Source organism: Danio aesculapii, chromosome 2 (assembly GCF_903798145.1).
Source record: "Danio aesculapii chromosome 2, fDanAes4.1, whole genome shotgun sequence".
Classification (NCBI taxonomy): Eukaryota; Metazoa; Chordata; class Actinopteri; order Cypriniformes; family Danionidae; genus Danio; species Danio aesculapii.
The window spans coordinates 18,927,211-18,952,450 of NC_079436.1; the positions used below are offsets into that span (position 1 = coordinate 18,927,211).

Below are 25,240 nucleotides of genomic sequence, written 5' to 3' on the forward strand. Positions count from 1 at the left end.
GAGGCAACTTCCATCAGTGAACACTATTGCTATGAAGGAGTGTACTTGGTAGGCAAAAAATATTTAGGTGGGTAGCATTTCTGCAATTTACAAGGCCGCATACATCACACTCTCTCCACTGTGTTGTCATCATCCCACAATGCATTCTGGCACCACTGCTTCTCCAGGTAAACAGCATACACATACACTACCTGACAAAAGTCCTGTCACCTATCCAAGTTTTAGGAACAAGTAATAACTTGACTTCTAGTTGATCCTTTGGCATCAGAAGTGGCTTATATAGAAGGCAAAAGCCTCTAGATTACGCTTATTTTACCAAAATAAAATCTGATCATGCCTTGATTTTTAATTATTAAGACAGTAAGGTCAGACTTTGCTTAGACAAAAGTCTTGTCACTTAACATAAATAATGTACAGTATAGAATATAAAGTCATGCTGCAGTGGAAAAAGAATTAATACTGTGTATGACTCCCATGAGCTTGTAGGACTACATCCACACATCTCTGCTATAACTCAAATAACTTATTAATAAAGTCATCTGGAATGGCAAAGAAAGCGTTCTTGCAGGACTCCCAGAGTTCATCAAGATTCTTTGGGATAATCTTCAATGCCTCCTCATTCATTTTACCCCAGACATGCTCAATAATGTTCATGTCTGGTGACTGGGCTGTCCAATCCTGGAGCACCTTGACCGTCTTTGCTTTCAGGAACTTTGATGTGGAGGCTGAATTATATGAAGAAGGAGCGCTATCCTGCTGAAGAATTTGCCCTCTCCTGTGGTTTGTAATGTAATGGGCAGCACAAATGTCTTGATACCTCAGGCTGTTGATGTTGCCATCCACTTTGCAGATCTCTTGCACACCCCATACTGAATGTAACCCCAAACCATGATTTTCCCAACACCAAACTTGACTGATTTCTGTGAGAATCTTGGGTCCATGTGGGGTCCATTAGGTCTTCTGCAGTATTTGTGATGATTGGGATGCAGTTCACATGATTCATCGGAAAAATCAACCTTCTCCCACTTTTCCAAATGATCAACTAGAAGTTATTATTTGTTGCTCTTACAACTGGGATCGAAGACTTTGGTCAGGTAGTGTAAATGTCTGTACATACAAAGTAACAGAACGCAGGACATTTCAGACCAGGGAACATTCTTCCACTGCTCCAAAGTGCAGTTGTAAGGTTGAGATATCCATTGTAGACACATTCAACAGTGGACGGCAGTCTTCGTAGGCACATTGATTGGTCTACGGCTACGCAGTAGAGTGTATCGCACTGTCTATACTCCATTAAATGTGCAATATGAGGGACTGATTGATGGTTGAGCAAGGTTTTTCAGTCAAAATATTGGAGAGGGGTTTTTTAACTCGGTGTAGTGCTGAAAAGCGTATCCCTGTCAAATTATGCCCCCCCACATTAACCAGTATAGAGTAAGGTAGGTATTAGGTGTGGGGGTAGGGTCTGGATTAGGAGGTGTGGTTGGAATTAGGCGATCAGGTAGTGAATTCAGCAAAGGGGTGCATCATTTGGCAGGGCTGCATTTCACAGCACAACACCGGTCCCTCCTCAAATGACTCCACGCAAATGCAGGTTGCCAGATTGATGACACCAACAGAAGTCAGTGTGCCTGACAGGCAAGCTCTACACTGTAAGCTACTCAGCTAATGTTTACATTTGTAATATTTATAGTATTTGCTCATTAAAAACCACTTCATGTGAATTTTTATCACTCTAAATCTGCGTCTCATTTCAGAGGATGCTAGTCTTCTGGAGGTCACATTTTCAGCCTTTACATTGAGGTAGCGTTCAAGACTGAAATTGAATACGCTGTGCTTTCCGCAAGGCAACTCTGTTCCAAATTCAAGTACTTTACCATAGTACGGTTCAAAAACATTATATAATTTACTATAAATTACTATAGTATTCATGTGTGTTTACAACACAAACACACTAATGTTCTGCAAAACGCTTTAATGGAATACAAAAATCAACAATCGATATCGATGTCTCACTCTACATCATGTTTTTGCATTACACTCATACAAGACTCACTCCACACATAGTCCACCTGCACATTAGAAGACTGTATTTTTAAAAGTCACTGTTAGTATCCACCTCATTTACCACATAATGGGTACAGCCATTTATAAACTGAACGAATTTGCCATCCAATGATAATTACTTCATTTTTAGATGTATGAAACTGTTATGCTTCATAATATTGAAAACATTAATTTAAAATATTGTACTAATTATTGACACACTCTTTTGTATAGCAAACAGTTTTCCCATTTACTGCACTATTCTTCCTCTTCTTGGTATTTCAACGTAGCGGCCGATGAATCAGACGTCTTGCACATTCACAAAAAAAAGCTTACTTTCTCTTTGATCCTTTTTACCGACTCTCTCAGTCTATGCTCAGTACGCCTCTCTTCATAATTAATGTAATTACAATTTCACACTTCAGAAAGTGCCATACATCACACTTCACTCATGTGTCTGAAAAGATCAAAACAATAGATGTATTTATGCAGTTTATAATATAATGTTTGGTGGGGCATCCAGTGACAAAAGTGCATGTAGACTCATCCTCCATCCAGCAGATCTTAGAAGAAGAGTGGAATGATGGCCGTTCTCAGCTCAGGATAGTCTTTGAATTCCTGCGCGTAGGTTTTGTGCTTTGCCCGAGCCCATATAGTCATCTGAATTAAACTCAAAAATGCGAAAACTCCAACTGTGGAAATAAGTTTTGTTTAATAATCAGGCAGATGCCTCAAAATTTAGAATGGTAAGATATATAAAGCAGGTTCCAAAGGTCGAGACCACCACTAAAAATGACATTTACTGTACATTCATTCATTTAGCATCCAAATTAAGCAATTTAGGGAATAAAGCAGCAATTCATCTTGAGGTTGTAATACAGTACTGCATGTGCATAAAAGTTGCTGAAGGAATAATTCAACCAAAAATTGAAAGTTTGCTGTTCATTTACTCACCCTTAAGCAAACGAAGAAATAAGTGACTTTTTTCCTTCTTCAATGGGACATTAAAAAAGATTTGTAGTTAAAATGGTGGTCCTTGGTGATTAATAAAATTTAAGCAACACAGTGAAAACGTACCCCCGTATACATTTCTGGAGAGCACAAATTTGTAGCCAGAGCTACAGATGGCTGCATTTTGTCTTTAAAACGAACGCTATGGTGCGGTATGACGTCGCCGATGGTTTCTGTTTCTTTTTGCGCTACTCTGACTTAGCAGAGACGTTTGAGTCTGGTGAAGAATTGTTCGAGAAAGCAGGTAAAACCAAAACAAAAGGCAAAATTTTTAATTAACAAGTAAATAACAGGGTGAGAATGTGGTAAGATCTGAAAATGTGGTAAAAGTCAGGTGGCCGTAAGGGGCATTTCTTTTTCTGGATTGCTTTTAAAAAACCCTCCTGGTTGGGTTAAGGGAAGGAGGTGATCAGATCAATCGGATCAGCGGCCTCTGGTGGATTTACATGAGAACAGCAGATGCGAATGGCACTCACGAGAGAAATTTGAGATCTCAAAAAACTTACACAGGATTTGCAAAAACAAAAACTGCAAAAAAAAACATACCTCCTGTGTCGTATTTCATGATCTCCCGAAACATATATAGGGGTACATATCAATAATGAGCCTGGGTTGAATTTAAGTCAATGGTTTCCTGCAAGAAATTTAACTATTAATATGACTTATTACCTTTAATCCACAACCTTGGCAAACAGTATTGATTGTGTTCATGACAGTCAGAGCACAAGCATGGCTCCGATAAAGGCTGTTAACAATCTTTCTTGCAATGTATTTTCTTAAAGGGATAGTTCATACAAAAATGAAAATCCTGTCATCATGTTTTTTCTTCTGTTAAACACAATAATGGTGTTTGATGGGTGCCAACAACCAGCATTCTTCCTTTGTTTACAACCTATATCGTCCTTTGTTTAAAACTGAAGAAAAAAAAGCCATAAAGGTTTAAAACCACACAAGACAATAAAAATTGAGGTAATTTTTATTTCTGGCTGGACTACCCCTTTAAGACCAAAACGTATCATTTCTTTTATTTGCCTGTATGTGTTTTGTTTATACTCTTGAAGTGCAAGTAATCATTGACTTGCATTTTATGCATCAGCATAAAAGAGTTTTTAATAATAATCAATTTTTATTTTTATATAGCTCCTTAAATCTTAATTCTGAAAAGTGCTTTACGCTTAAAAAGTACAAGGATAGTGGAAAAACAGTTCGTCACCTTAGAATTATAAGGTTCTTTCTGCGACTAAATGATTTTGAGATATTGAACTTCAAAGTTTTTGCATTCGATATAGCAAATAATATGTGTGTAACAGTTTTCTTTCATGAATTTACATGACAGAGACCCTAAATATACTCTAAATGTAAATGATGAAAATTCTGTCAAATTTGTAAATTGGCGTAAAAAAAAAAAACACAGTAAATGCCGATAGAACCTTCTAATTCTAAAGTCATTTTCCACTTGGAATTATAAGATACTATCTGGCAGATCATTAACTGAAGCATTACTTTTCAAGAAATACAATCAAAAAATATATTTGGTGCTGTAACAATATGTTGATGCTTAAGAATGTTTAGGATTAATATTTTTACTTGTTCAAATCAAGCATACAAGGCTGTGCTAAATAATGTTTAGTGCAGATGTTAATTTAATCTAATTAATATTTTAATATGTATTAAATATTTTGCTTTATATGAATTATAGAATTATATTTATTGAATTATATGCCCCATGAATTCAATTATTTGCCCTTCAAGGCTTAATATTACATTTAAAGACTTTAAAAGAAAACAGACAATGAGCCAATGAGTTTAAGGGTTTAAGGGTTAATAAACACTGAAAAATGTTTCACCAATGGTATAAACACAAATAAAAATTTAATATATAATTTTTTTTAATTCTCGTTTCTTTTTCAACAGTCAAATTTAACATTTCATCTTAATTGTCTTTCTGGTCTTTCTCGCTGTCAGTGGAGCAGTCTGGTGAAATGACAAAGAAAGCTGATCCTGATTGGTCCTCGTTTGTGCATTAAAAATGACGATTGGCTCACAGAAAGAACCTTACAGAGCCAAGCTAGAGTTCAACTTTGTCGATAAACGTTTTTGTTTTTTTTAAGTAAAAAGTCTTAAAATGTAAACAACTTATAAAAAAACACATAATGTAAATAAATTTACATTTAATAAGAATATGTGAATAACTCAATTTTGATAAAAATGTCAGATAGAACCGTATAATTCTAAGGTGACGAGTTATACAAGTCAGAAACATTGTAAATATAAAAAAGATAAAAAATCTAAGTTTAAAGTCTAAAAAGTAAGTCTTCAGGGATACTTTAAAAGATTCTGCATGCCTAATATTTTAGGGGAGTGAGTTCCAGAGTTTTGGAGCAAAGGAAGAAAAAGCCTGGTCACCCATAAAGTGCAGATGAGTTGAGGGAACTTTTTAATGACCAGAATCTGAGATTCTGCCACACACTCAGAAATAAAGGTACAGGAGCTGTCACTGGGGCAGTACCTTTTCAAAAAGTACATATTTGTACCTGGAGGGTCCATAATAGGACCTCAAATGTGCTTTTTAGATACATTTGGACACTAAAATGCACCTTTGAGGTACCACTTTGGACTTTTTGGGTACAAATATATATCTTTTGCAAAGTTGCCACCCAAGTGACAGCTCCTGTTTTATTTCGGAGAGTGCACAGCACACGGTTAAAAGTTCTGAATGATTTTGAAGAGCCAAATCATGGAAGACCTTATGCAGTATATAAGCGTAATGATTTTATAATCAACAGAATCTTTTTATCATTCTACTCAAGAAAAGAGTCACCTACATCTTTGCATGTTTGAGAGTGAGTGAGTTAACAAAAAAGCCAATTTCTGTGTGTATTATTCACTGAATCAGATTTTATAGCTTTTGTTGTGGTCTTTGACATTTGGCCTTTCTGCAGATAATGTTTCATACTGTGTACCTGGAACACATTGTGTCATGACTGCAAAGCTGATCCATGATCCCACCTGAAAACAAATGCAGGTTTCTATTTACAAAGCAACACCATGCTTATTCACAAAAATTCCAAAATCCTTTAACAAGTGGATATAGTCACTTTCTGCAGACACGAACACACTCCAGATGCCACATTTACAACTTTTTTGACATGAAACAGGTTACTTGACAAACCTCATATGTGTAGTTTGGGCAGGACACAAAGAAAAAGAGCCATGTGAATGGATTATTTGTGGGATACGGAATCTCTGTAGGCTTGGAACCTGCCAAAGTGTGAGAAGAAGATTGTAAGGCTATGCGGTAATAGAAATATCCAGTACTGCTGGATGCTGTTCAAGAAACTGAAGTGTTAGGGATTTGTCTAGGAGAATGCAAGGTTTCTCAAGTATATATTAATCTCATAATTGACAATTCACTGTGCACACCCACACATTCCTTTGTGAAAGAAATAAAGACATGCTACTGATGATTTTGATAAATTACAGGTTTCATTTTCTGTCCTAATTGCTCATAATTACACCCACACAGTTAAAGAGACAAATCTTTATTAGGACTCACCATTACAGCTGATTCGGTTCAGAATAAGATGAACTGAAAGATTTCCGAATTCACAGAGCTGAATAAAATAAAAAGACAATAAAATGAGGAAAAGCAGCATAGCCTCATTTGAAAATTACTGAGCTTTACTCTTAAAAGTGCATTTTTATTCCTACGGTTTTATTTAATGACATACATTACATGGTGTAGCATTCAATATCTCACTTATTACAAGTTGTGACATACATACCAAAAACACTGCCAGTGCAGAGTAAATCTGGAGCCTCCCATATGCTAGAGAAACAATCAGAAGTTAATATAGGCAGTTAATATAGGAGTTAATATAGTATAATAACAGGCACAGAGACCACTCCAATGTGTGACATAATGAACACTTACTTGCTGGGGTGTAGAGTGGATGGTTGATATAATACGCCTGCCATGATGCAAATCCCCAGTAGTACAGACACAGCTAAAAAATGACATTAAATTCATAAGGATTGACTCTACTATAACACAATATAATTGCTTAAATAATGCAAAGTACTTAATTATGCTATCTTAAAATGTAAGTATTATAATCACCCTCATGTCATTATGAACCTCTGAGACCTTCATTCATCTTCAGAACACAAATTAAGATATTAGATGAAATTTGAGAGCTATTTCAGACTCATTTAAAGTACAGAAAAAGACTACTTGCTTTTAAGGGTTTTTATCAGAATGTTATCAAGCTACAAGACTTCTTTTGTGTGCACAAAAATACATGTTGCACTGCTGACTTATACCTGGGATGCTCTTGTGCCTTGTTTCAAACAGAGGAAGTCGCATGCAGGCATCTGGGGTGTAGGAACTCACTGGCATATTGCAGAGTCAAAACCAGTCCAAATCCAAAATCGTGGTCAGGCGCCACATTGTCTGGTCTCTAGTCATTTAGGACTGCCTCAAGGGGTTATACCATAGGAGAACCCATCACAGATAACAGTGAGCCAATTGATTTCAGTATTTTTGCAGATGTTCTGGGGACCCTTTACCAAATTTGGGCACAATGTGTTTTGCAAGCCTTTCAACAGGAAACCTAACTAATAGCCTCACAACACTCTTTTTTATTACTGGTCAAGTGCTCCATAGTGTGGAATGTACACTTTTGTAGAGACAAAGGAACTCTGGTTTGATAGGAAAAAAAAAAAAAAAAAAAAAAACATTAGATACAGTTTAACATTAGAAACGATTAAGATATGATTCCAGAATTAATTTCCAGAATGAATGAAAAAAATCATTAACATTAAGTAATAGAACTTCACTGTCATGTTACTGAAACAACAGAGCACAGTAATGTATCTATTGACATTTTAGTTATTAAAAACCAACCAGTTGAGAGCTGAGTTTGTCATCTCTCCTAACAACTGTCGATATGTGCCATAAACTGCCTGCAGGACGTATGGGTTAAGAGCGACAGGCTCAAATACCAGGTGATTTGTTATGCAACATACGCCTTTAACCTGGCCACATCTGTGCATCACCTATTGGCCGAAAAGAAAAGCGTACTACTTGGTGTCGGCTGCAACTTCAGGAATTATTTGCTAAAACAGGTTTGTACTTGTGTTTTTTACTGTTTTTACAGTATGTCTTTACAACAAAAGTTTTTCTCTGGACAGAGCCTGGAGCAGTTACCACAAGAACACTTGTTTTAAGATTACCAAAGTAAGCATCTTCACTTTCTAGCTGAAGAAAATTAACCACAGCTGTCAGCTAAGGTGAAGGAGCATAGCATTTCCGTTCCCTCCCTTGGGGAACGAGGGTTACGTAGTATGTGAAATGCTATGTGAAAAACTTCCACAATGGGGAAATTTAAGGAAAATGACACAGCGATTGAACCTTACCACGTACCCTCCAATGTGTCCCCTGGCCCTAACTTACCCTAATTACCTGTGAAGTGCTTAAAGGTTTATCTATATTTTTGGGGAGTTGTAAAAAACACACCTAGTTAAGTTCTAGGAAATTAAAATATGACAGTACATTGGGAAAGCATGCCAGTCTCGAATGGGGAGGACGCTACGGAGGCCACTTGCTGCCCAAATGGGGAGACCCGGTGGCAGGAAGACATATGGACTAACCCTAAGAAGGGGGAGTCCACATACCTGTATGAAGGATGGTTAGCAGGGAGGGAAGACACCAGCCCGCCTGGAGAGGAGGGAACTATATTGTGGTTGAGTGAAGCATAAGGGATTGCCAGTGGGGATCGAGCAAAGCAGGCACCTAAACCCATAACGCGGGCTGACTGAGCAGGCATGCCAACAACGTAATAGGCCTGGCGAATTTCCTTGTTCACTGACGTCATCCAGCACACGTGAAGAAAATCAGCTCCAGTCAAAGATTATAGGATCTTATGAATGTATTAGATGTCGCCAAGCCCGCAGCTTTACAGATGTCTGTTATAGAGGCGCCGTGTGCTCACGCCCAAGAGGAGGTGACACTCCTAGTGGAGTGCGCTCTCACTCCCAGGGGACGCGGCTAACCCTGGCACTGAAAAGCGAGGGAGATGGCATCCCCTATCCGTTGGGCCAACCTCAGTCTGGATTCTGCACTTTCTGTCTGTTGATCAAAACAGAAAAGGAGCTACTTAGAGTCGTACACTCTAAATGTGGTCATATATGTGGTCTCAGGAAACGTGAGAGTGGGCCGGCCCAAATTGCTAGTAAACTTCCCTGACCGAAAATGCCTCCACCCCTCACCTATATGTTTGCTTATACTAATGGAAATAAACCCAAGTGAGACAATAAGCATCTTCGTCGCGTTTTGATCAGACGTACCACAGTGATTAATTCAACTTAACCACACTAGCAGCTACAGTACATTGGTCCTTCGAGCCGGATTCAGTAATTGCTGTGGATTTAGAAGATGTTTCCAGAACAGAGGATCAGAGAAGGACAAAGGAGTGATGTGCGTCCTAAACGTCGAATACAACCTCCAGCCTGGTTAGAGGATTATGAGGTTTCTCTTCCTCAATACAACCAACAATCTCCAGCTGTTCATACATTGCCTCATCGAGAGTTACAGGAGCCTTACACTGAAAGGGTAGCCGAGATGACCCCTCTCATTTATCAGCCACAAAGCGATTATGCTTTAAGGGCAGACCAGAGATTCATTAACCACTCATTACATATGGGGCCAAGATATGAGAGCACACCTGTAACTCAGCCAGTCACACAGGAGGATGTATCGGAGATTTTGAGAACAGTTCAGGAGCTTAGACGAGAAAATCAACAGCTTCAGTTTGTCATGCAAGATATGCAACAGAAAATGAGCTTAAATAGAGCACCTCCCCTTCAACAAAGAGCAGAGCCCTTGCCATATCACAGAACCCAATCAAAGGCAATTCCAGCCCCATTACATGATCATGATGAATGGCCACTACCACCTCCACCTGTAGTAGATGATGGGTTTCTCTCTTTGGCTGTGGATATACCACCCCCACTTCCGAGACACATGTCTAATTTTGTGGATGAGTTAACATCTCGACTCAGGAACTTAAAAACAAAGGATCATCTTCTCTCATGCCCATCAACCCCAGAGTACTGTGAACCTGAGAGTTTCTCCATGGCATTACCTCCACAACAAAGGACACGTGAATACCCACTGTCTAAGTACCCTCAAACAACACCTATCAGCAGTAAGCCATTCTGTATGGACCATGAACAGCACCCTTATTACCCTCAACAAGAAAGGATGTACAGAGGCCCAAAGCCCACAATCCCTGACTTTACTAAAGGAGACCCACGAGAATTTGCACGACTGAAAGTCTCATTGGACAATCTTTTACCCGAGGATTCTACGGAAAGGTTTAAATATCAAATACTCCTAGAACACTTGAAGTTTGAGGATGCTCTTCTCATTGCAGACTCCTACATCAATTCCGCCAGACCATATTCAGATACCATGGCCTCTCTCGCAGAACAATATGGGCAGCCCCACCAGCTAGCTTTGAGGCGAATTGCTGACTTAATGGAAGATCCTACCATACGTAGTCAAGATGCTAGTGCATTCAAGAGGTTTGCATTGAAAGTAAGAGCTCTAGTAGGCATGCTGAACCAATTGGGAGATAGTGGCAGAGTTGAGCTTCAGTGTGGCTCACATGTAACACGGCTGTTGTCCAAGTTGCCCCATGACTTACGAGCAGATTTCAAACGGTATGTGTACCCCCTAAATGTTCACATCCCCACTCTGTTACACTTTGCAGACTGGCTTGAATATGAGCTGAAAATACAGGCGAGTGGATATGAGTTTCTTGGTGGAGACCGAAGGGAACGTCCTGACCAGAGGAGAGACAGGAGTAAAGACTTTAAGTCCACAAAGACAGCAGCTGTATTTCATAGCACAGACCCTGCTTTAAATACTACAGCTCCAGGAGAGTCCAGTTTGAGTGCTGCTAAAACTCAGGACAAACCAAGAATATTTTGCCCCTACTGCACAAATACCCAGCATTATCTGAATCTGTGTCAAAATTTCAGCCAGCTCACCAAAGAACAAAAAACAAACTGGGTGAAAACCAATAAGAGATGCTGGCGTTGTGGTCGAGCTCATCAGGCAGCACAGTGCAATTTAAAGACAAGCTGTAAGGTCTGTAAAGGCAAACATCTCGATGCACTTCATGAGCTGAATGAAAGGCCAGTTTCTGAGAACACTTGTCTTGTCAACAACGCCAATGAAGTTCTATACCTGGACAGACCATTAGGCTGCAGTCAAGTACTGCTAAAGGTTACCAAGGTAATTCTTCGGAATGGGGAACATACCCTTGAGACATATGCCATTTTGGATGATGGCTCAGAACGCACAATCCTTCTGCAAGCGGCCGCCCAGGAACTGAAGTTACAAGGCAAACCAGAAAACCTTGCTCTGAGAACTGTCAGACAGGACATGAAAATCATACATGGTACTACAGTCTCCTTTACCATCTCCCCTGCCTGCCAGCCTCACAAAGTCTTTAAGATACATAGAGCATTTACTGCAGACCATTTGGGGCTCGCTGAACACACATGCCCAGCTACCACCTTACAGCATAAATACAGACACCTCAGGGGACTGCCAATCCCATCCCTTAACAGTGTTCAGCCCCTCCTTCTAATTGGTTCTGACTATCCCTACCTAATCACTCCCATTGAGCCTGTACGCCTGGGGCCTCCTGGCGGACCCGCAGCAGTGAAAACACGACTAGGCTGGACAGTCCAGGGGCCTACTAAGCTTGTGCGGCATCAGCTTTTGACCCAGCAGTGTCACAACATATCCATCTGTAGCCCTTCTAATGAGCTGTTCAGACACATTGAGAAACTCTGGCAACTAGATGTACTGCCCTACAGAAGCGAGAAACTTGCAACCAGATCTAAGCAAGATCAAGAAGCTGTCGACCTGTTAGAGGCAAAGACAACTAGAATTGATGTCAATGGGACACAACGATATGCCACACCCCTCTTAAGGGTTAAGGACATGCCAAAATTACAAGCTACTAAACAAGCTGTAATGCAGAATCTGCGCAGCACCGAAGCCCGCTTAGCCAAAGATCCAATAAAGTCAGAGGCATACAGGGCTGAAATTCAAAGACTGAAAGAAGCAGGTTATGTGGTTGAAGTACCCGACCAGAAACTATCGAAGAAAGAGGAAGAATCATGGTTCATCCCCCACCATATGGTGAGCCATAATGCCAAAAACAGAGTTGTATTCAACTGCTCATTCTCATATCAGGGTAAGAACCTGAACAACCTGCTGCTGCCGGGACCAGCTCTGGGGTCCTCATTACTTGGAGTGTTGCTGCGCTTCAGGGAGCATGCTGTAGCCTTTAGTAGTGATATAAAGGGGATGTTTCATCAAGTAAGATTACTGCCCGAGGATAAGCCCCTACTCAGGTTCTTATGGCGTGACCTAAAGAGAGAAGAGCTCCCCAGAGTCTATGAGTGGCAAGTGCTCCCATTCGGGACTACCTGCAGTCCGTGTTGTGCTACATACGCACTACAAAGGCACATTGTTGACCACAGTCAGCAAGGAGACAATGTCCGCCACTCACTGGAAAGGTGTTTTTATGTAGATAATTGGCTACAGAGTGTCGCAACACCTGATGAAGCTAAAGAGCTGGTAGACACAGGGATGAATCTGTTGGCCGTAGGAGGATTCGAATTGCGTCAGTGGGCATGCAATTTTCCGAATGTCATTGAACATCTGTCAAAGGAAGCCAGATCAGAAAGCAGTGAACGCTGGCTTAACCAAACTGAATCCGATCCTCAAGAACTCGCTTTAGGATTACGATGGATGTGCCAGTCTGATACTCTCGGATACCAAACCCGCCTTGACAACTGTTCCACCCCCACAATGAGAAACATATACAAGGTAGTAGCAAGCCAGTATGACCCTCTTGGATTCCTTGTCCCCTACATCACCCGAGCCAAGATCCTTATACAGAGTCTTTGGGCTAAGCAACGAGAATGGGATGACCCCCTACTGCCAACTGAAATTCTCCAAACATGGCATGATTGGCAAGGGGAACTTCAGCATCTTTCCCAACTGACACTGCCACGCTGCTATGTGAGTTCCCAGTTGGATTCCCTGAACTGTAAGCGACAAGTGCATATCTTCAGTGATGCCTCTGAGCGGGCATACGGATCTGTAGCATACTTGCGCTCAGAGGATCTAAAGGGAAATGTTGAGGTAGCGTTCCTCACAGCCAGGTCAAGAGTAGCCCCTAAACGCCAGTTATCTGTGCCTCGACTGGAACTTTGTGCAGCTCTCACAGGTGCCCAATTGGCTTCACTATTAACTAAAGAGCTCACTCTACCCATCGAATCCTTTGTACTCTGGACTGATTCTACCACTGTCCTAACATGGCTTCAGTCAGAATCCTGCCGTTACAAAGTATTTGTAGGCACCAGAATTGCCGAAATACAGGAACTTACAAGTGCACATGCCTGGCGTTACGTGGAATCCAACAATAATCCAGCTGATTATATCACTCACGGGAAAACTCTGAAGGAGCTAGCTACAGACAAAACCTGGAGACAAGGACCGGAATATCTGTGGAACTTACCTTGCTACTGGCCTGTTATCCCTGACATAAATGCAAAGGAAAATCCTGTCGAATTAAAGAAGCCCACTTTCTGTAGTCACGTAACAGTCGATGTACAGCCATTGCCTGATCCGCAACAGTTTAGCTGCTTTAAAGCCTTAGTTGAAGCGACAGCACTACTTCTGCACGGAGCGGCAGGTAAAGATGGAGATCTTTCAGCCGTGGATTATCAGTCAGCAGAAAGAAATATCTTACGAAAGGTTCAAATTGACTGCTTCCCCGATGACATCAATGCCCTAGTCGCCGGTAAACCAGTACCATCCTCTAGCCGCCTCATAACTTTAGCACCTGAATATGACAGCACAGTTGGGCTCATCCGAGTGGGTGGGAGACTACGCCGCAGTCTTCAATTAGACGCAGATGCTGTTCACCCAATTGTTCTTGACCCATCTCACAAAATTACCCAACTTCTCATTCAGAACATAGACAAAGAGCTTCATCACCCTGGGGCGGAACGGGTCTTTGCAGAGATCCGCCGTAAATATTGGATTTTACGCGGCAGAGAAGCAGTTAAACGGCAACAACACTTATGCCCTGATTGTCAAAGGTGGCGAGCTAAACCAACAGTGCCTCAGATGGCAGATCTCCCTCAAGCCAGACTTCAGATTTTCAAACCACCATTCTTCTCTACAGGAATGGACTGTTTTGGCCCCTTTACTGTTAAACTAGGCAGAAGAAGTGAAAAACGTTGGGGCATCTTGTTCAAATGTCTGACAACCCGTGCTGTTCACATCGACCTACTAAGTAGTCTTGATACGGATTCATTTCTGATGTCACTAAGGCGCTTCATATCCCGGCGAGGGAAACCTTCAGAGCTATTATCAGATCAAGGCACCAACTTTAAAGGGGGAGAAAGGGAGCTCCAACAGTCATTTACATCAATGTGTCCCACACTGCAGAAAGAGCTTGCTAAACAACAAATTCAATTTCGATTCAACCCTCCCGGTAGTCCCCATTTTGGAGGAGTATGGGAACGCGAGATTAGATCGGTCAAGTCTGCCCTGTATGCCACTGTACAACGACAAAGCATGACTGAAGAAGTCTTGAACACTGTTCTCACTGAAATAGAAGGAATATTGAATTCAAAACCTCTGGGTTATGTGTCCACGGACATTGCTGACCCCAACCCTGTGACTCCAAACATTCTTCTGATGGGGCGGCTAGACCCTTCACTCCCGCAAACAGTTTACCATGAAACAGAGCTCTTAAGCCGCCGAAGGTGGAGACACTCGCAAGTGCTCGCGGATCAGTTCTGGATGCACTTCACAAAGCACTACCTACCCAGCCTACAAATCCGTGGAAAATGGCAGCGAGAAAGAGACCATTTACAGCCAGATATGATCGTCATGATTGTGGACCCACAGTTACCTAGAGCCCTCTGGCCTGTAGGCAAGATTATTAATGTTTTTCCCAGTGCGGACGGACGAATCAGAACTGCTGAGGTCAGAATTAGGGACAGAACATATGTTAGACCTGTAGCACGCCTCATTAAGCTACCAGCACTCCCAGACATGGACACAGTTTCAAGCCCTTCTGAATAAGCAAATTTGACTGTGCAAATTTGGGGGCGGCTGTTGCAAAGGGCTCTTTATTCACCCTTCTTAAGGACTGTGGACTGTTGCTGCCCCCTTGTGGAAAGACTGAGTATGTTTAGAATGTTCCAGAAAGTTTACCATACGCGTGTCAGTCGGTAATAGTCTGCAGAGCATGGAGCACATGAGAAACGTCCTCCTTTCCTAGCGGTGTTATTTAATTGTGTGCGTGCATCTAAATAACCACACACACACCCACACCCCTCACCTATATGTCTGCTTATACTAATGGAAATAAACCCAAGTGAGACAATAAGCATCTTCGTCGCGTTTTGATCAGACGTACCACAGTGATTAATTCAACTTAACCACACTAGCAGCTACAGTACAGGTGTTGTTTAGTCCAGTTTTGCAAGATTGTATGCAAGCCTGAGGGCCTCCTTCCCCGGTCAAGGGCCATGCTTCAGCCAGGCTTCCCCTGCCTCAGAGCCAGGGTGGGGTTTCCAAGCTTGTTGACTGGTCTGAGGGCCTCCTTCCCCAGCCAAGGATCATGCCTCAGCCTGGCTTCCCCCTGCCTCCAGGCCAGGGTGGGCTTTCCAAGCTTGTAGGCCGGCCTAAGGGCCTCCTTCTCCTGCCAAGGGCCATGACTCAGCCTGGCTTCCCCCTGTTTCCGGGCCAGGGGCACCAGTGGCAGAGCTCTGCCCAAAACCAACCCATTAATTGGTGAAGTTATAGTGAGGCACCAGAGGCATGGTGTTGGACTTTCGGTTAAGGATTTTCTGGGTTAGGGAGCTGTGTCGTCTCACCTGGAGGTCTTCGCCCCTGCCACCGGTGATCTCTGACCTGCCATCGAGTTTTCGGAAAACTAGGGATTTTGTGGACTTAGATTTGCCAATGCCTGAGCTCTGTGATTGAACGCAGGAATGGTCGAGCTGCTTCTCTACACAACTCGTGCACCCTATGAGCGGCCGTGATGCCTTGGCGGAGCAAGACCCATGTGTAGGAGTCTGCTTTATGTGTAGGAGTCCGGCCTTGCTTTGCCCCCATGGTGCTGACGGTTCATTTGAATGTCTGCCCTATCAACTTTCGTAGGCAGATCCGTTGCCTACCATGGTGACTACAGGTAATGGGAAATCAGGGGGGCACCAATGGTAAGTGGCGGTCAGGCTGCCGGCAGGGGGCAGACCGGCCAACTTCACTCCACTGCCAGGCCAGTGTTCCCCCTCCTTCCCATTGTAGCTGTAGGGCACTAACGGCAACCCCTACCCTCCCAACCCCTAGCGAGGGGACAAGAGGACCATCCCAGCTGACTACCCATTTCCAGACCATTTCCAGATACTGAGTGTGTAAATTCCCATTGCTGGGGGTCACCGTATTTTGGTGAATGTATGTGTGTGTATCTGACAGGGTCTCTTGTTTCGTTTGCAGACTGGTTGACGAAAGAGTACGGTGGGTTCCTTCTTGGGAGCAACCCGACCCCGAAGCTCCATAACAATACGTCGATGAAAACTGATGAACACCGTCGACGAGGAGCAGCCTTGGATGGGTTGCTATGGAGAATGGTTTTGAATACATATTTGTTTCATTTTGTAAGAACTGTGTTGGTGTTTATGTGCCTTGGGCTGTAGATTTTGTTACCTTTCTAAAATTTAACCCAATACTTGTGTTATGTTTTTATCATTGACCACGGAAATAATATAAAGGAGATTGGTAAAATAGGTTGTCTTCTATTTGCTGGACAAATCGTCGATAATGTGTAAAACTAATAAAAGCTAATAAAACCTCAATATTCAATATTTTCAATATTTTACCGTAGATTGATCCGTAGGTTGATCCCGTACAAGGGTCTACATCAATGCACAGTGTCCATAAACATGCGCAATATACTGACACTGAGGAGAAGAAACTGTTGAATAAAATCATTATTTTGTTCTATATGTGCACTAAAGTATTTTGTAGCATCACAATATTCTGATTGAATCACTGAATATGCATTTTGACAATGTTTTTTCTTCCTTTCTGGATGATTCAGAATGATTGCTGTCTATGGAGGATGAGGGAGCTCTCAGATTTCATCTAAAATATCTAAATTTGTGCTCTGAAGACGAATGAAGGTATCAGTGATTTAAAACAAAATTATGCTAATTAATAACAGAATTTTCTTTTTTGGGTGAATTAACCCTTTAATAATAACACAAAACCTTAATTGTGGGCCTGTGCTTCAGCTGTTTAACTTCATTTGCATCCTCCCCCATTTGCAGGATTAGCATTCCCATGAACAGGCAATATTTTGATCGCCTCTTCCATATGGTCAAAGCATATGTACTCAGAGTGTGTTGAAAGATACTGTAGGAGCATAATTTAAACCAGCAAGAGGACGCTTAATGGAAAGAAGCCAAATATCCCCTGAATATAAGCTCCTCTGTGCTTCACTGACACCACTGGACTAATGCCAACATCATAAGCACGTCAGATGTGTTAGCTAATGCGCTAAGCTAGGAGTGAGTCACAATAAGACTTTAGAAAGCATGTTGTCTCATTTTAGCTCTAGAAAAGTCAAAAATCATGAAGATTTTGTATTTAAAAATACAGAGACTAACATACCAGCATGATGGTGCGTAAAGGTACTGTTCCGTCAGAAAAGCGATGGATAAAAATAGTTTCCACAAGCTTCTTAATGTAATGAAGACAGTGGCACCAGCAAGCCAGCCTGTAGCAGAGTCAAATATAAACTGTTTGCCGCATACAGTTGAAGTCAAAATTATCAACCCTCCTACGATTTTTTTTTTCTTTTTCAAGTTTTTCCCAAATGATGTTTAACAAAGCAAGGAATTTTTCACATTATGTCCTATGATATTTTTTCTTCTGGAGAAAGTCTTATTTTTTCCCTTATTTTTTTGGCCAGAATAAAAGCAGTTTGTAATAAAAAAAATGTTAAGGTCAATATTATTAGCCCCCTTAAGCAATATTTATTTTTCGATTGTCTACTGAACAAACCATCGTTTTACAATGGTTTGCCCAATTTGCCCAAACTTGCCTAGTAACATAATTGACCCAGTTAGGTGTTTAACATGCACTTTAAGCTGAATAATTGTATCTTAAGATATTTCTAGTAAAATATTAAGTACTGTCATCATGGCAAAGATAAAATAAATCAATTACATATCATGTAAATATGTACAATATATGTACAAACTGTAGGCTTATTATGCAAGTCACTGGACAACAGATGTCCTGTAACCAATCAAAGGAATAAAATCCTGACTGGGCTAATGATATTGACCCCCAACCCCAATATATATATAACTTGACTTCTAGTTGATCATTTGGTTACATTTAGTATGGGGCTGTGTGAGAGATCAGCAGAGTGGATGGCAACATCAACAGCCTGAGGTATGAAGACATTTGTGCTGCTCATTACATTACAAACCACAGGAGAGGGCAGCTTCTTTAGCACTTCAGCCTCCACATCAAAGTTCCTAAAAGCAAAGAAGGTCAAGGTGCTCCAGGATTGGCCAGCCCAGTCACCAGACATGAACATTATTGAGCAAGTCTGTGGTAAGATGAAGGAGGCATTGAAGATGAATCCAAAGAATCTTAATTAACTCTGGGAGTCCTACAAGATGACTTAATTAATAAGTTATTTGAGTCATTGTAGAGATGTATGGATGTAGTCCTCCAAGCTCATGGGAGTCATACACAATATTAATAATTTTCCACTGCACCATGACTTTATAGTCTATACTGTACATTGTTTCTGTTAAGTGACAAGACTTGTCTAAGCAAAGTCAGACCTTACTGTCCTAATTAAATCATAATCAAGGCATGATCATTTTTTGTTTTGGTAAAATAAGTGTAATCTAGAGGCCTTTGGCTTTTTATATAAACCAGTTCTGATACCAAATGATCAACTAGAAATGATTATTTCTTGTTCCTAATACTTGGATAAGCGACTTTTGTCTGGTAGTGTATACTGTATATAAAAATAATACTGTAAGAACTGCCTTGCCATGTTAAACAGAATTTGGGAAATATTTTTTTAAAATGAACTTCACAGGACGGCTAATTAACTGCATTTGTTAATAACTACATTTGCCAAAAAAGTGGGAACGATCATGTATTTAAGCTAATCTGAATGGGCGTTTTCAGTCAAAACTTACCTGACAACTTTAAGTGGACTTCGGATGTAGTCATATTCGTGTCTGTAGATGTATGGAAGCCGAAAGTAGAACAGCAGGTAAACAAATAGCGGCCCAAGACACTCTGCCAGAAAGACCTACAATCAGCCCGCAACAAAAACAGCAACTTTTTCAAATACTCCATATGAGCTCATCATGTTTAAATAAACATCAGATTGCTTTCTTTACCATAGTCCAGCCTATCTGTGGGCCGAGGTCCTGAAAGAACATTGTTGCGGTTGTGCCCACTGGCAGATCCTCCAAAACATCCTCATCACTGAGGGCTTTTCCCTCTGAGAATCAAGCAAATCAGTCATGATAGCAAGAATTATTGAAGCAAATCAAATGCACCTCAGATTAAATAGCCAACAAAACAACAGATTTGTTCCTAAATGATGCTGAGGCTTTATTAACAGTTTAGTTTGTTTGAAAGGTGTAGTTTTCTTGCTTTGGCCTTCTCTAGTGTGAAATGATGCTTGAAATTTTGGCAGGAGAAGTGCAGACATGCACATATGTTGCATGCACACAGCTGTTCCAGATCTAAGACTGCAAAAGCATCTGGCTACTGTATTAGGCTTTAATTCTTCTAGAATGTTTTATTTTACCTAGCCTTTTTAATGACTAGTGAAGAGAATTTACACAGTTTGAAAGAACATTTTGGAATGCATGGTAATACTTAAAATAAATAAAATAAAACAAAATAAAACATTTAGGTTTACCAGGATGCAACTTCAGTGCTTGTCGTGATGGATAAAGCTTGGGGTCTGTAGGGAATTCAAGAATTGTAATATTTACATTAGCTTAAAACTCCAGCTTGACAATTTAAGCATATTTACGATAAACTTTTGTCTTGTTCAAAAGCAAAACATAAAAAATACTTACATGTTTTGTGGAACAAAGACTTGATCTCAGCGATGGTGGCACTGGGCTCCACCTGAGAAAGTTTAAGAATTGTTTTCAGCTGTAAATCTCCATCAAAAGATCATTGTTTACTCAGATATGATTTGTGGCCAACACAGGCTCATGAAAATGTGCGCCAGTGACAGCATTTTTGGAAAACGCACCTAAAGAGTGAAAAGTCCAGTGAGTGGTGCAAATATGCAAAAATAAGCAAGATTGAAGCACAGCTCATTTTACAAAAGATCAGAAATGTCATGTCACCAATACTAAATTTTACTCTAACCATATGCAATAAAAATGCATTTTCCTGAAGTAGCCATGCTGTTTATTTTACATCTACTTTTCACAAGACCCAAACACTCTGCATCATAAGCACAGTGCTCTACCAGATGAGCTACAGAGCATGTTTATTTGTGGTATGTGGTACTGTATGTAAACAGTAAAACATTAATTTCACAAATCGTGTACGATAGTAAAAGTGGAGCATTTTTGCACAGAACCTTGCAAAAACAAGTCTGCAGTGTCTTTTTGTAGCCCACACTGCAATATATATATATATATATATATATATATATATATATATATATATATATATATATATATATATATATATATATGCACTGTCTCCACCCACCAATGTCTGATTTAAATAGTCAAAATAAAAATGATAATAAAGACGTTTGACATTCAATCCTAGCTCTCTCATTTGATTTTAATAAATTTCCTAACGGGTATTAATACGAAAGTGTTAAAAGTTAGAATTAGGGGAAGGTGTAGCCTTTGCTGTCAATCACTTGCATCTATACTTTCACTAAGTATAAATAACATGATCAAAATACACTTACTGAAGACTTTTTTAGCATATAGTTTAAATAGAATATTTCACAATCTGCAGTGCAAAAAACGCAATTCACAAGTCATAAACAGTCCCTAATCACTATTCACCCATAGTGTCAATATAATCTATATTCTATTCTATTCTATTCTATTCTATTCTATTCTATTCTATTCTATTCTATTCTATTCTATTCTATTCTATTCTATTCTATTGTCTATGTTTATATTCTATACTCTACTTGCAGTTGGTGTAAATAGCACAAGGAAAATGTGCTATTTTTACACAGTGCAAATAGTTTTTTTTTTTTTTTGTTTCACTGCCAAATGAGTTTTTATAATCTACCATCTGCTCTTATAATCATGAGGTGGGTGATTATAAAAACATATATTTTATATATATATATATATATATATATATATATATATATATATATATATATATATATATATATATATATATATATATATATATATATAAAAATATATAAAAATAGTATTATTAAGTACTTCGTATTAAGCAGTTATATTGTGTTATATTAGAGTCAATTCTTACATGATCTGTTCATTTACATTAATAATACTGTTTTACTGGCCTGAAAACAGAACTTTTTTGAAAATGGGTATCAAAAGTGTGTCAAAATAAAACTGTTATTGTATCTGTAAACGACAAAAACATGATTTATAGAAAATGGTGATAAGTGCTCAGTCTATAGACATTGTCACCTTGGAAATATAAGGTTCTATCTGCGTTCTGAATGATTTTGAGATATTGAGCTTCAAAGTTTTTGCATTCCATCGCAAACAATATGTGTGTAACATTTGTTTTTTTTAATAAAAAGTCTCAAAATATAAAAAAAAACTTATAAAAAACATCCCATAATGTAAATAGGTTGTCATTTAGTAAGAATATGTTAATAACTCAATTTGGACAAAAATGTCAGAAATAATAATTTATCTGTTCACTTCATTATTTTGTAAATATCCATTTGCTCTCATAATCTTTAATCAAGTTCCATAACCTTCTCAGCCCCCTCGAAATGACTTTTCTTGGCTTTCTTTACTTCTGATCATATGGAATACCTGTGGGTGGGGCTATTAAAGGGTCTCGTTTCTGCCCTGCCTTCGTCAATCTTCATTTTTTAGTAATGCCCATCTTACAAAAATACAATCGGTTTCCAAAGAATTAAATCAATCACCGCCTTACAAATTTTTTTCTCATTTCAGGACCGCTTCAATTTGATGTACACCATGATATGGGAAAAAAGCACAATCTTAAAGATGCTGTATGTAAGTTTTTGACTCGTCTTAAGCATAAAAATACGATAATATGTTTGCTGATATTTAAGAAACATGAAAAACAATGCTGAAGTCAGATGTTCTGCCTTGAAAATGTCTGTTACGTGCTGGAACGCTGTCTTTGTTTTGGTTCTTTTAACCTGCCCATTGCCACTTATATCATTACCAACTATATTTCAGCACCCTGGGATGCTTTGATAGAAAACCGTGTATTTCATTTATTCATTCATTCATTTAGAAAGGCAAAGCATGCGTCCGTGACCGAAATGCGAACTCCGGTTGACAGTAGCAGACTCCGAAAAGAGATGCAGATTCAGAGTTCCACATGAGGTTATAAATTAGCAAATAATATAAATATTATGAACGTAAACATTAGGTGAGCAGGTTACATTGTAACCCCGTGTCCTAACAACACGCTGCGTGATGAGATTTGCAATGATAAGCAATTTGGCTGTTTGCACCAGACTATACCCCACAGAAATTTAAATACAGCCATTCAGAAGCACAAAATAGTGCACTCACGCATGAAATGGTAAGGTTTATAATCTAAATAAAACATATTAAACTGATATGTGTTGGTTTGCACTGAGTCACAGTTCTAAAGTTCAATTTCAAATGGTTTATTTTATTTTCAAGATCTGAGGTGAACTTTCTGCTGCTGCTTTCAGTTTATGGCAATAAATGTCATGTAAAATTACATTCAAACTCACATTATTAGCATTTAACTATGAATAAAGCAAATGAGGCATATGTGAGGTGATCGTGTCATCAAGTTTTCTGTTGTTCACCTGCAAGAAATTGAAGCTGTTTCTAAAAATATAAATTCCAGGTGTTGGTTAGGACAAAAACCCCATATAATATAAAAAATATTCCTTTTTTCAAGTGCCGTTGCTTTTGTATAGACACTATTTAAATCAGCCCTAAATGGGTGTTTAGGCCGATCATCAGGCACACTCACATCAATCTGGCAACCTGCACTTGTGTGTGTTTTGATCTAGGAGTGCAATACCTAGTCCAACCACTGGGTGTCAAACTTACATTATGCCAGGTTTAAGTTGTTTTTCCTGATCTCTGTGAATGGTAGTTTTACCAAGGCTGTCATCTTTATGAAAGAAAAATGTTATTTTCAGCATATCAAATCGTACTGTAAATTAAGTAAAATATTGAAAAAATGTAGGGTGGTGCATTGTTTAGTCCTTCGGGAACCAATTGGATCGCTGGAAAATGGGGGTTGCTAATAAAATGAAGGAAGATTTGACCGCTATTTTGTTCTCAGTTGTGGAGAATTATTGTCATATCAGTACCCTCTGGTGCAGAATGTTTCCAGGTGCCCAATGATGAGCTAAATTTACAGAAGGAATCGTATTTAATTTGTTCAAACCTCTGCCTCTTGTGAAGGCAGGACAAAAATGAGACCCACACTGATAGCTCCGCCCTAAAGGCATTCCATGTGACCAGAAGTGACGCAAAGTCATTTCGAGGGGAAGGGAAAGTTATTAGAATAAATTCATTTTTACACAATAATGAAGTGCTCAGATACATTGTTTCTAACAAGCACTACAATATACATTAAAAATAAGAGTACTTTTTTGATGTCATACCAATTTCAACATAAAAAACATTTAAAAAAATGGACAAAACCCCCAACCAAATGACTAAACATAAAAATACACAAAAATCGAAATCCTACAAAAACATTGAGCTGCACAAGACAACACACCTTATCCAGGTAGCAGAGTTGCGCCTTGCTCTTGGGGTCCAGGATCTCCACCTCAAAAAAGACATAATTCTTATCCTTGTTTTCACCAGCTTTCAGGCCGTGCTCACACCTGGTCTTTATGAAGTGCGCAACGGTGAACAAATCCTTTAAGTTCAGACATTCCATGATGCCTATTGAGGGCTGTACTGTAGGTGAGCCCTGCCGAGGGCGCTTAGCGAACTGATGCTATCCGACCCTCACGTGGTAAAGCCATGGCATCTCATGATGACCTCACAGGCAGATCGAGTTGGGTATCTTGTTGACATACAGTAGTTGCATATTTTCACTGGAGCTTACAAGAATTTAAAGATTAAAGAGACTTTACAGTTACAGAAAACATGCAGGGCCCGGTCTTTCATGTATTATTTGGCATAATTGTGAGCAGAAATTTGTCTTTGGTGTAGTCAAAACATTCAGTGCAGACACATGAGCAGACATGAGGGGCATGTCTTGGATTCGGAGCTGCAGGCTGGTCTATATTTGTCTCTGACGGCGAGGGGCAATTCATCAGCCCCGCTGCAGCCTGAACCCCAATAACACTGTCAACTATCATATCATCAAGTGCTTGGACTTTAATCCTTTGGGTAAGAAGAGACGACTCCCCATCACGCTCAAACCTTATATGGCCTTTCCTTGATAGTCTAGCCTTGATTATCAGCATATTGATGAGAAACATTATGATGAGAAGTGAGCACAGCATTGCTGAGATATCAGATCTACTGTCAAAATGTAGATTGCACCAGATAGAGATGACCACAGCACTCACAGGACACCTCTAATATCAAATGAAAATGTACTGTAGTTCCTGATAAATAATAAAATTGATAATTATTATTATATTATAGCAGTAGTAGTATATTACAAATACCATTTTAGCATGTAAAATAGAATGTTGTAATAAACATGTAATGTTTAATATTATTTCATAATTAAATGTTACTACACTATCTGCATTAAATAATTCACATTCATTAAAAATTCATGTTTAATACTCCACATTAACATATTTTTAGATCAAGTTTTTCTACTAATATT

General features: G+C 39.6%; 1 protein-coding gene across 1 annotated transcript; it reads right to left on the minus strand.

The window, feature by feature from the left end:
• Positions 1-1,960: 1,960 nt before the first annotated feature.
• Positions 1,961-24,528, minus strand: tecrl2b (trans-2,3-enoyl-CoA reductase-like 2b). The gene is made up of 12 exons (XM_056474206.1): positions 24,167-24,528; positions 20,296-20,347; positions 20,133-20,177; positions 19,603-19,706; positions 19,396-19,511; positions 17,840-17,945; positions 6,992-7,064; positions 6,843-6,886; positions 6,614-6,671; positions 6,230-6,318; positions 6,021-6,066; positions 1,961-2,738 (listed from the first exon to the last, which is right to left on the minus strand). The coding sequence occupies exons 1-12, from the start codon at positions 24,329-24,331 to the stop codon at positions 2,611-2,613; spliced, it is 1,026 nt and encodes a 341-aa protein (XP_056330181.1). The 5' UTR covers positions 24,332-24,528; the 3' UTR covers positions 1,961-2,610.
• Between the last annotated feature and the right edge of the window lie 712 nt (positions 24,529-25,240).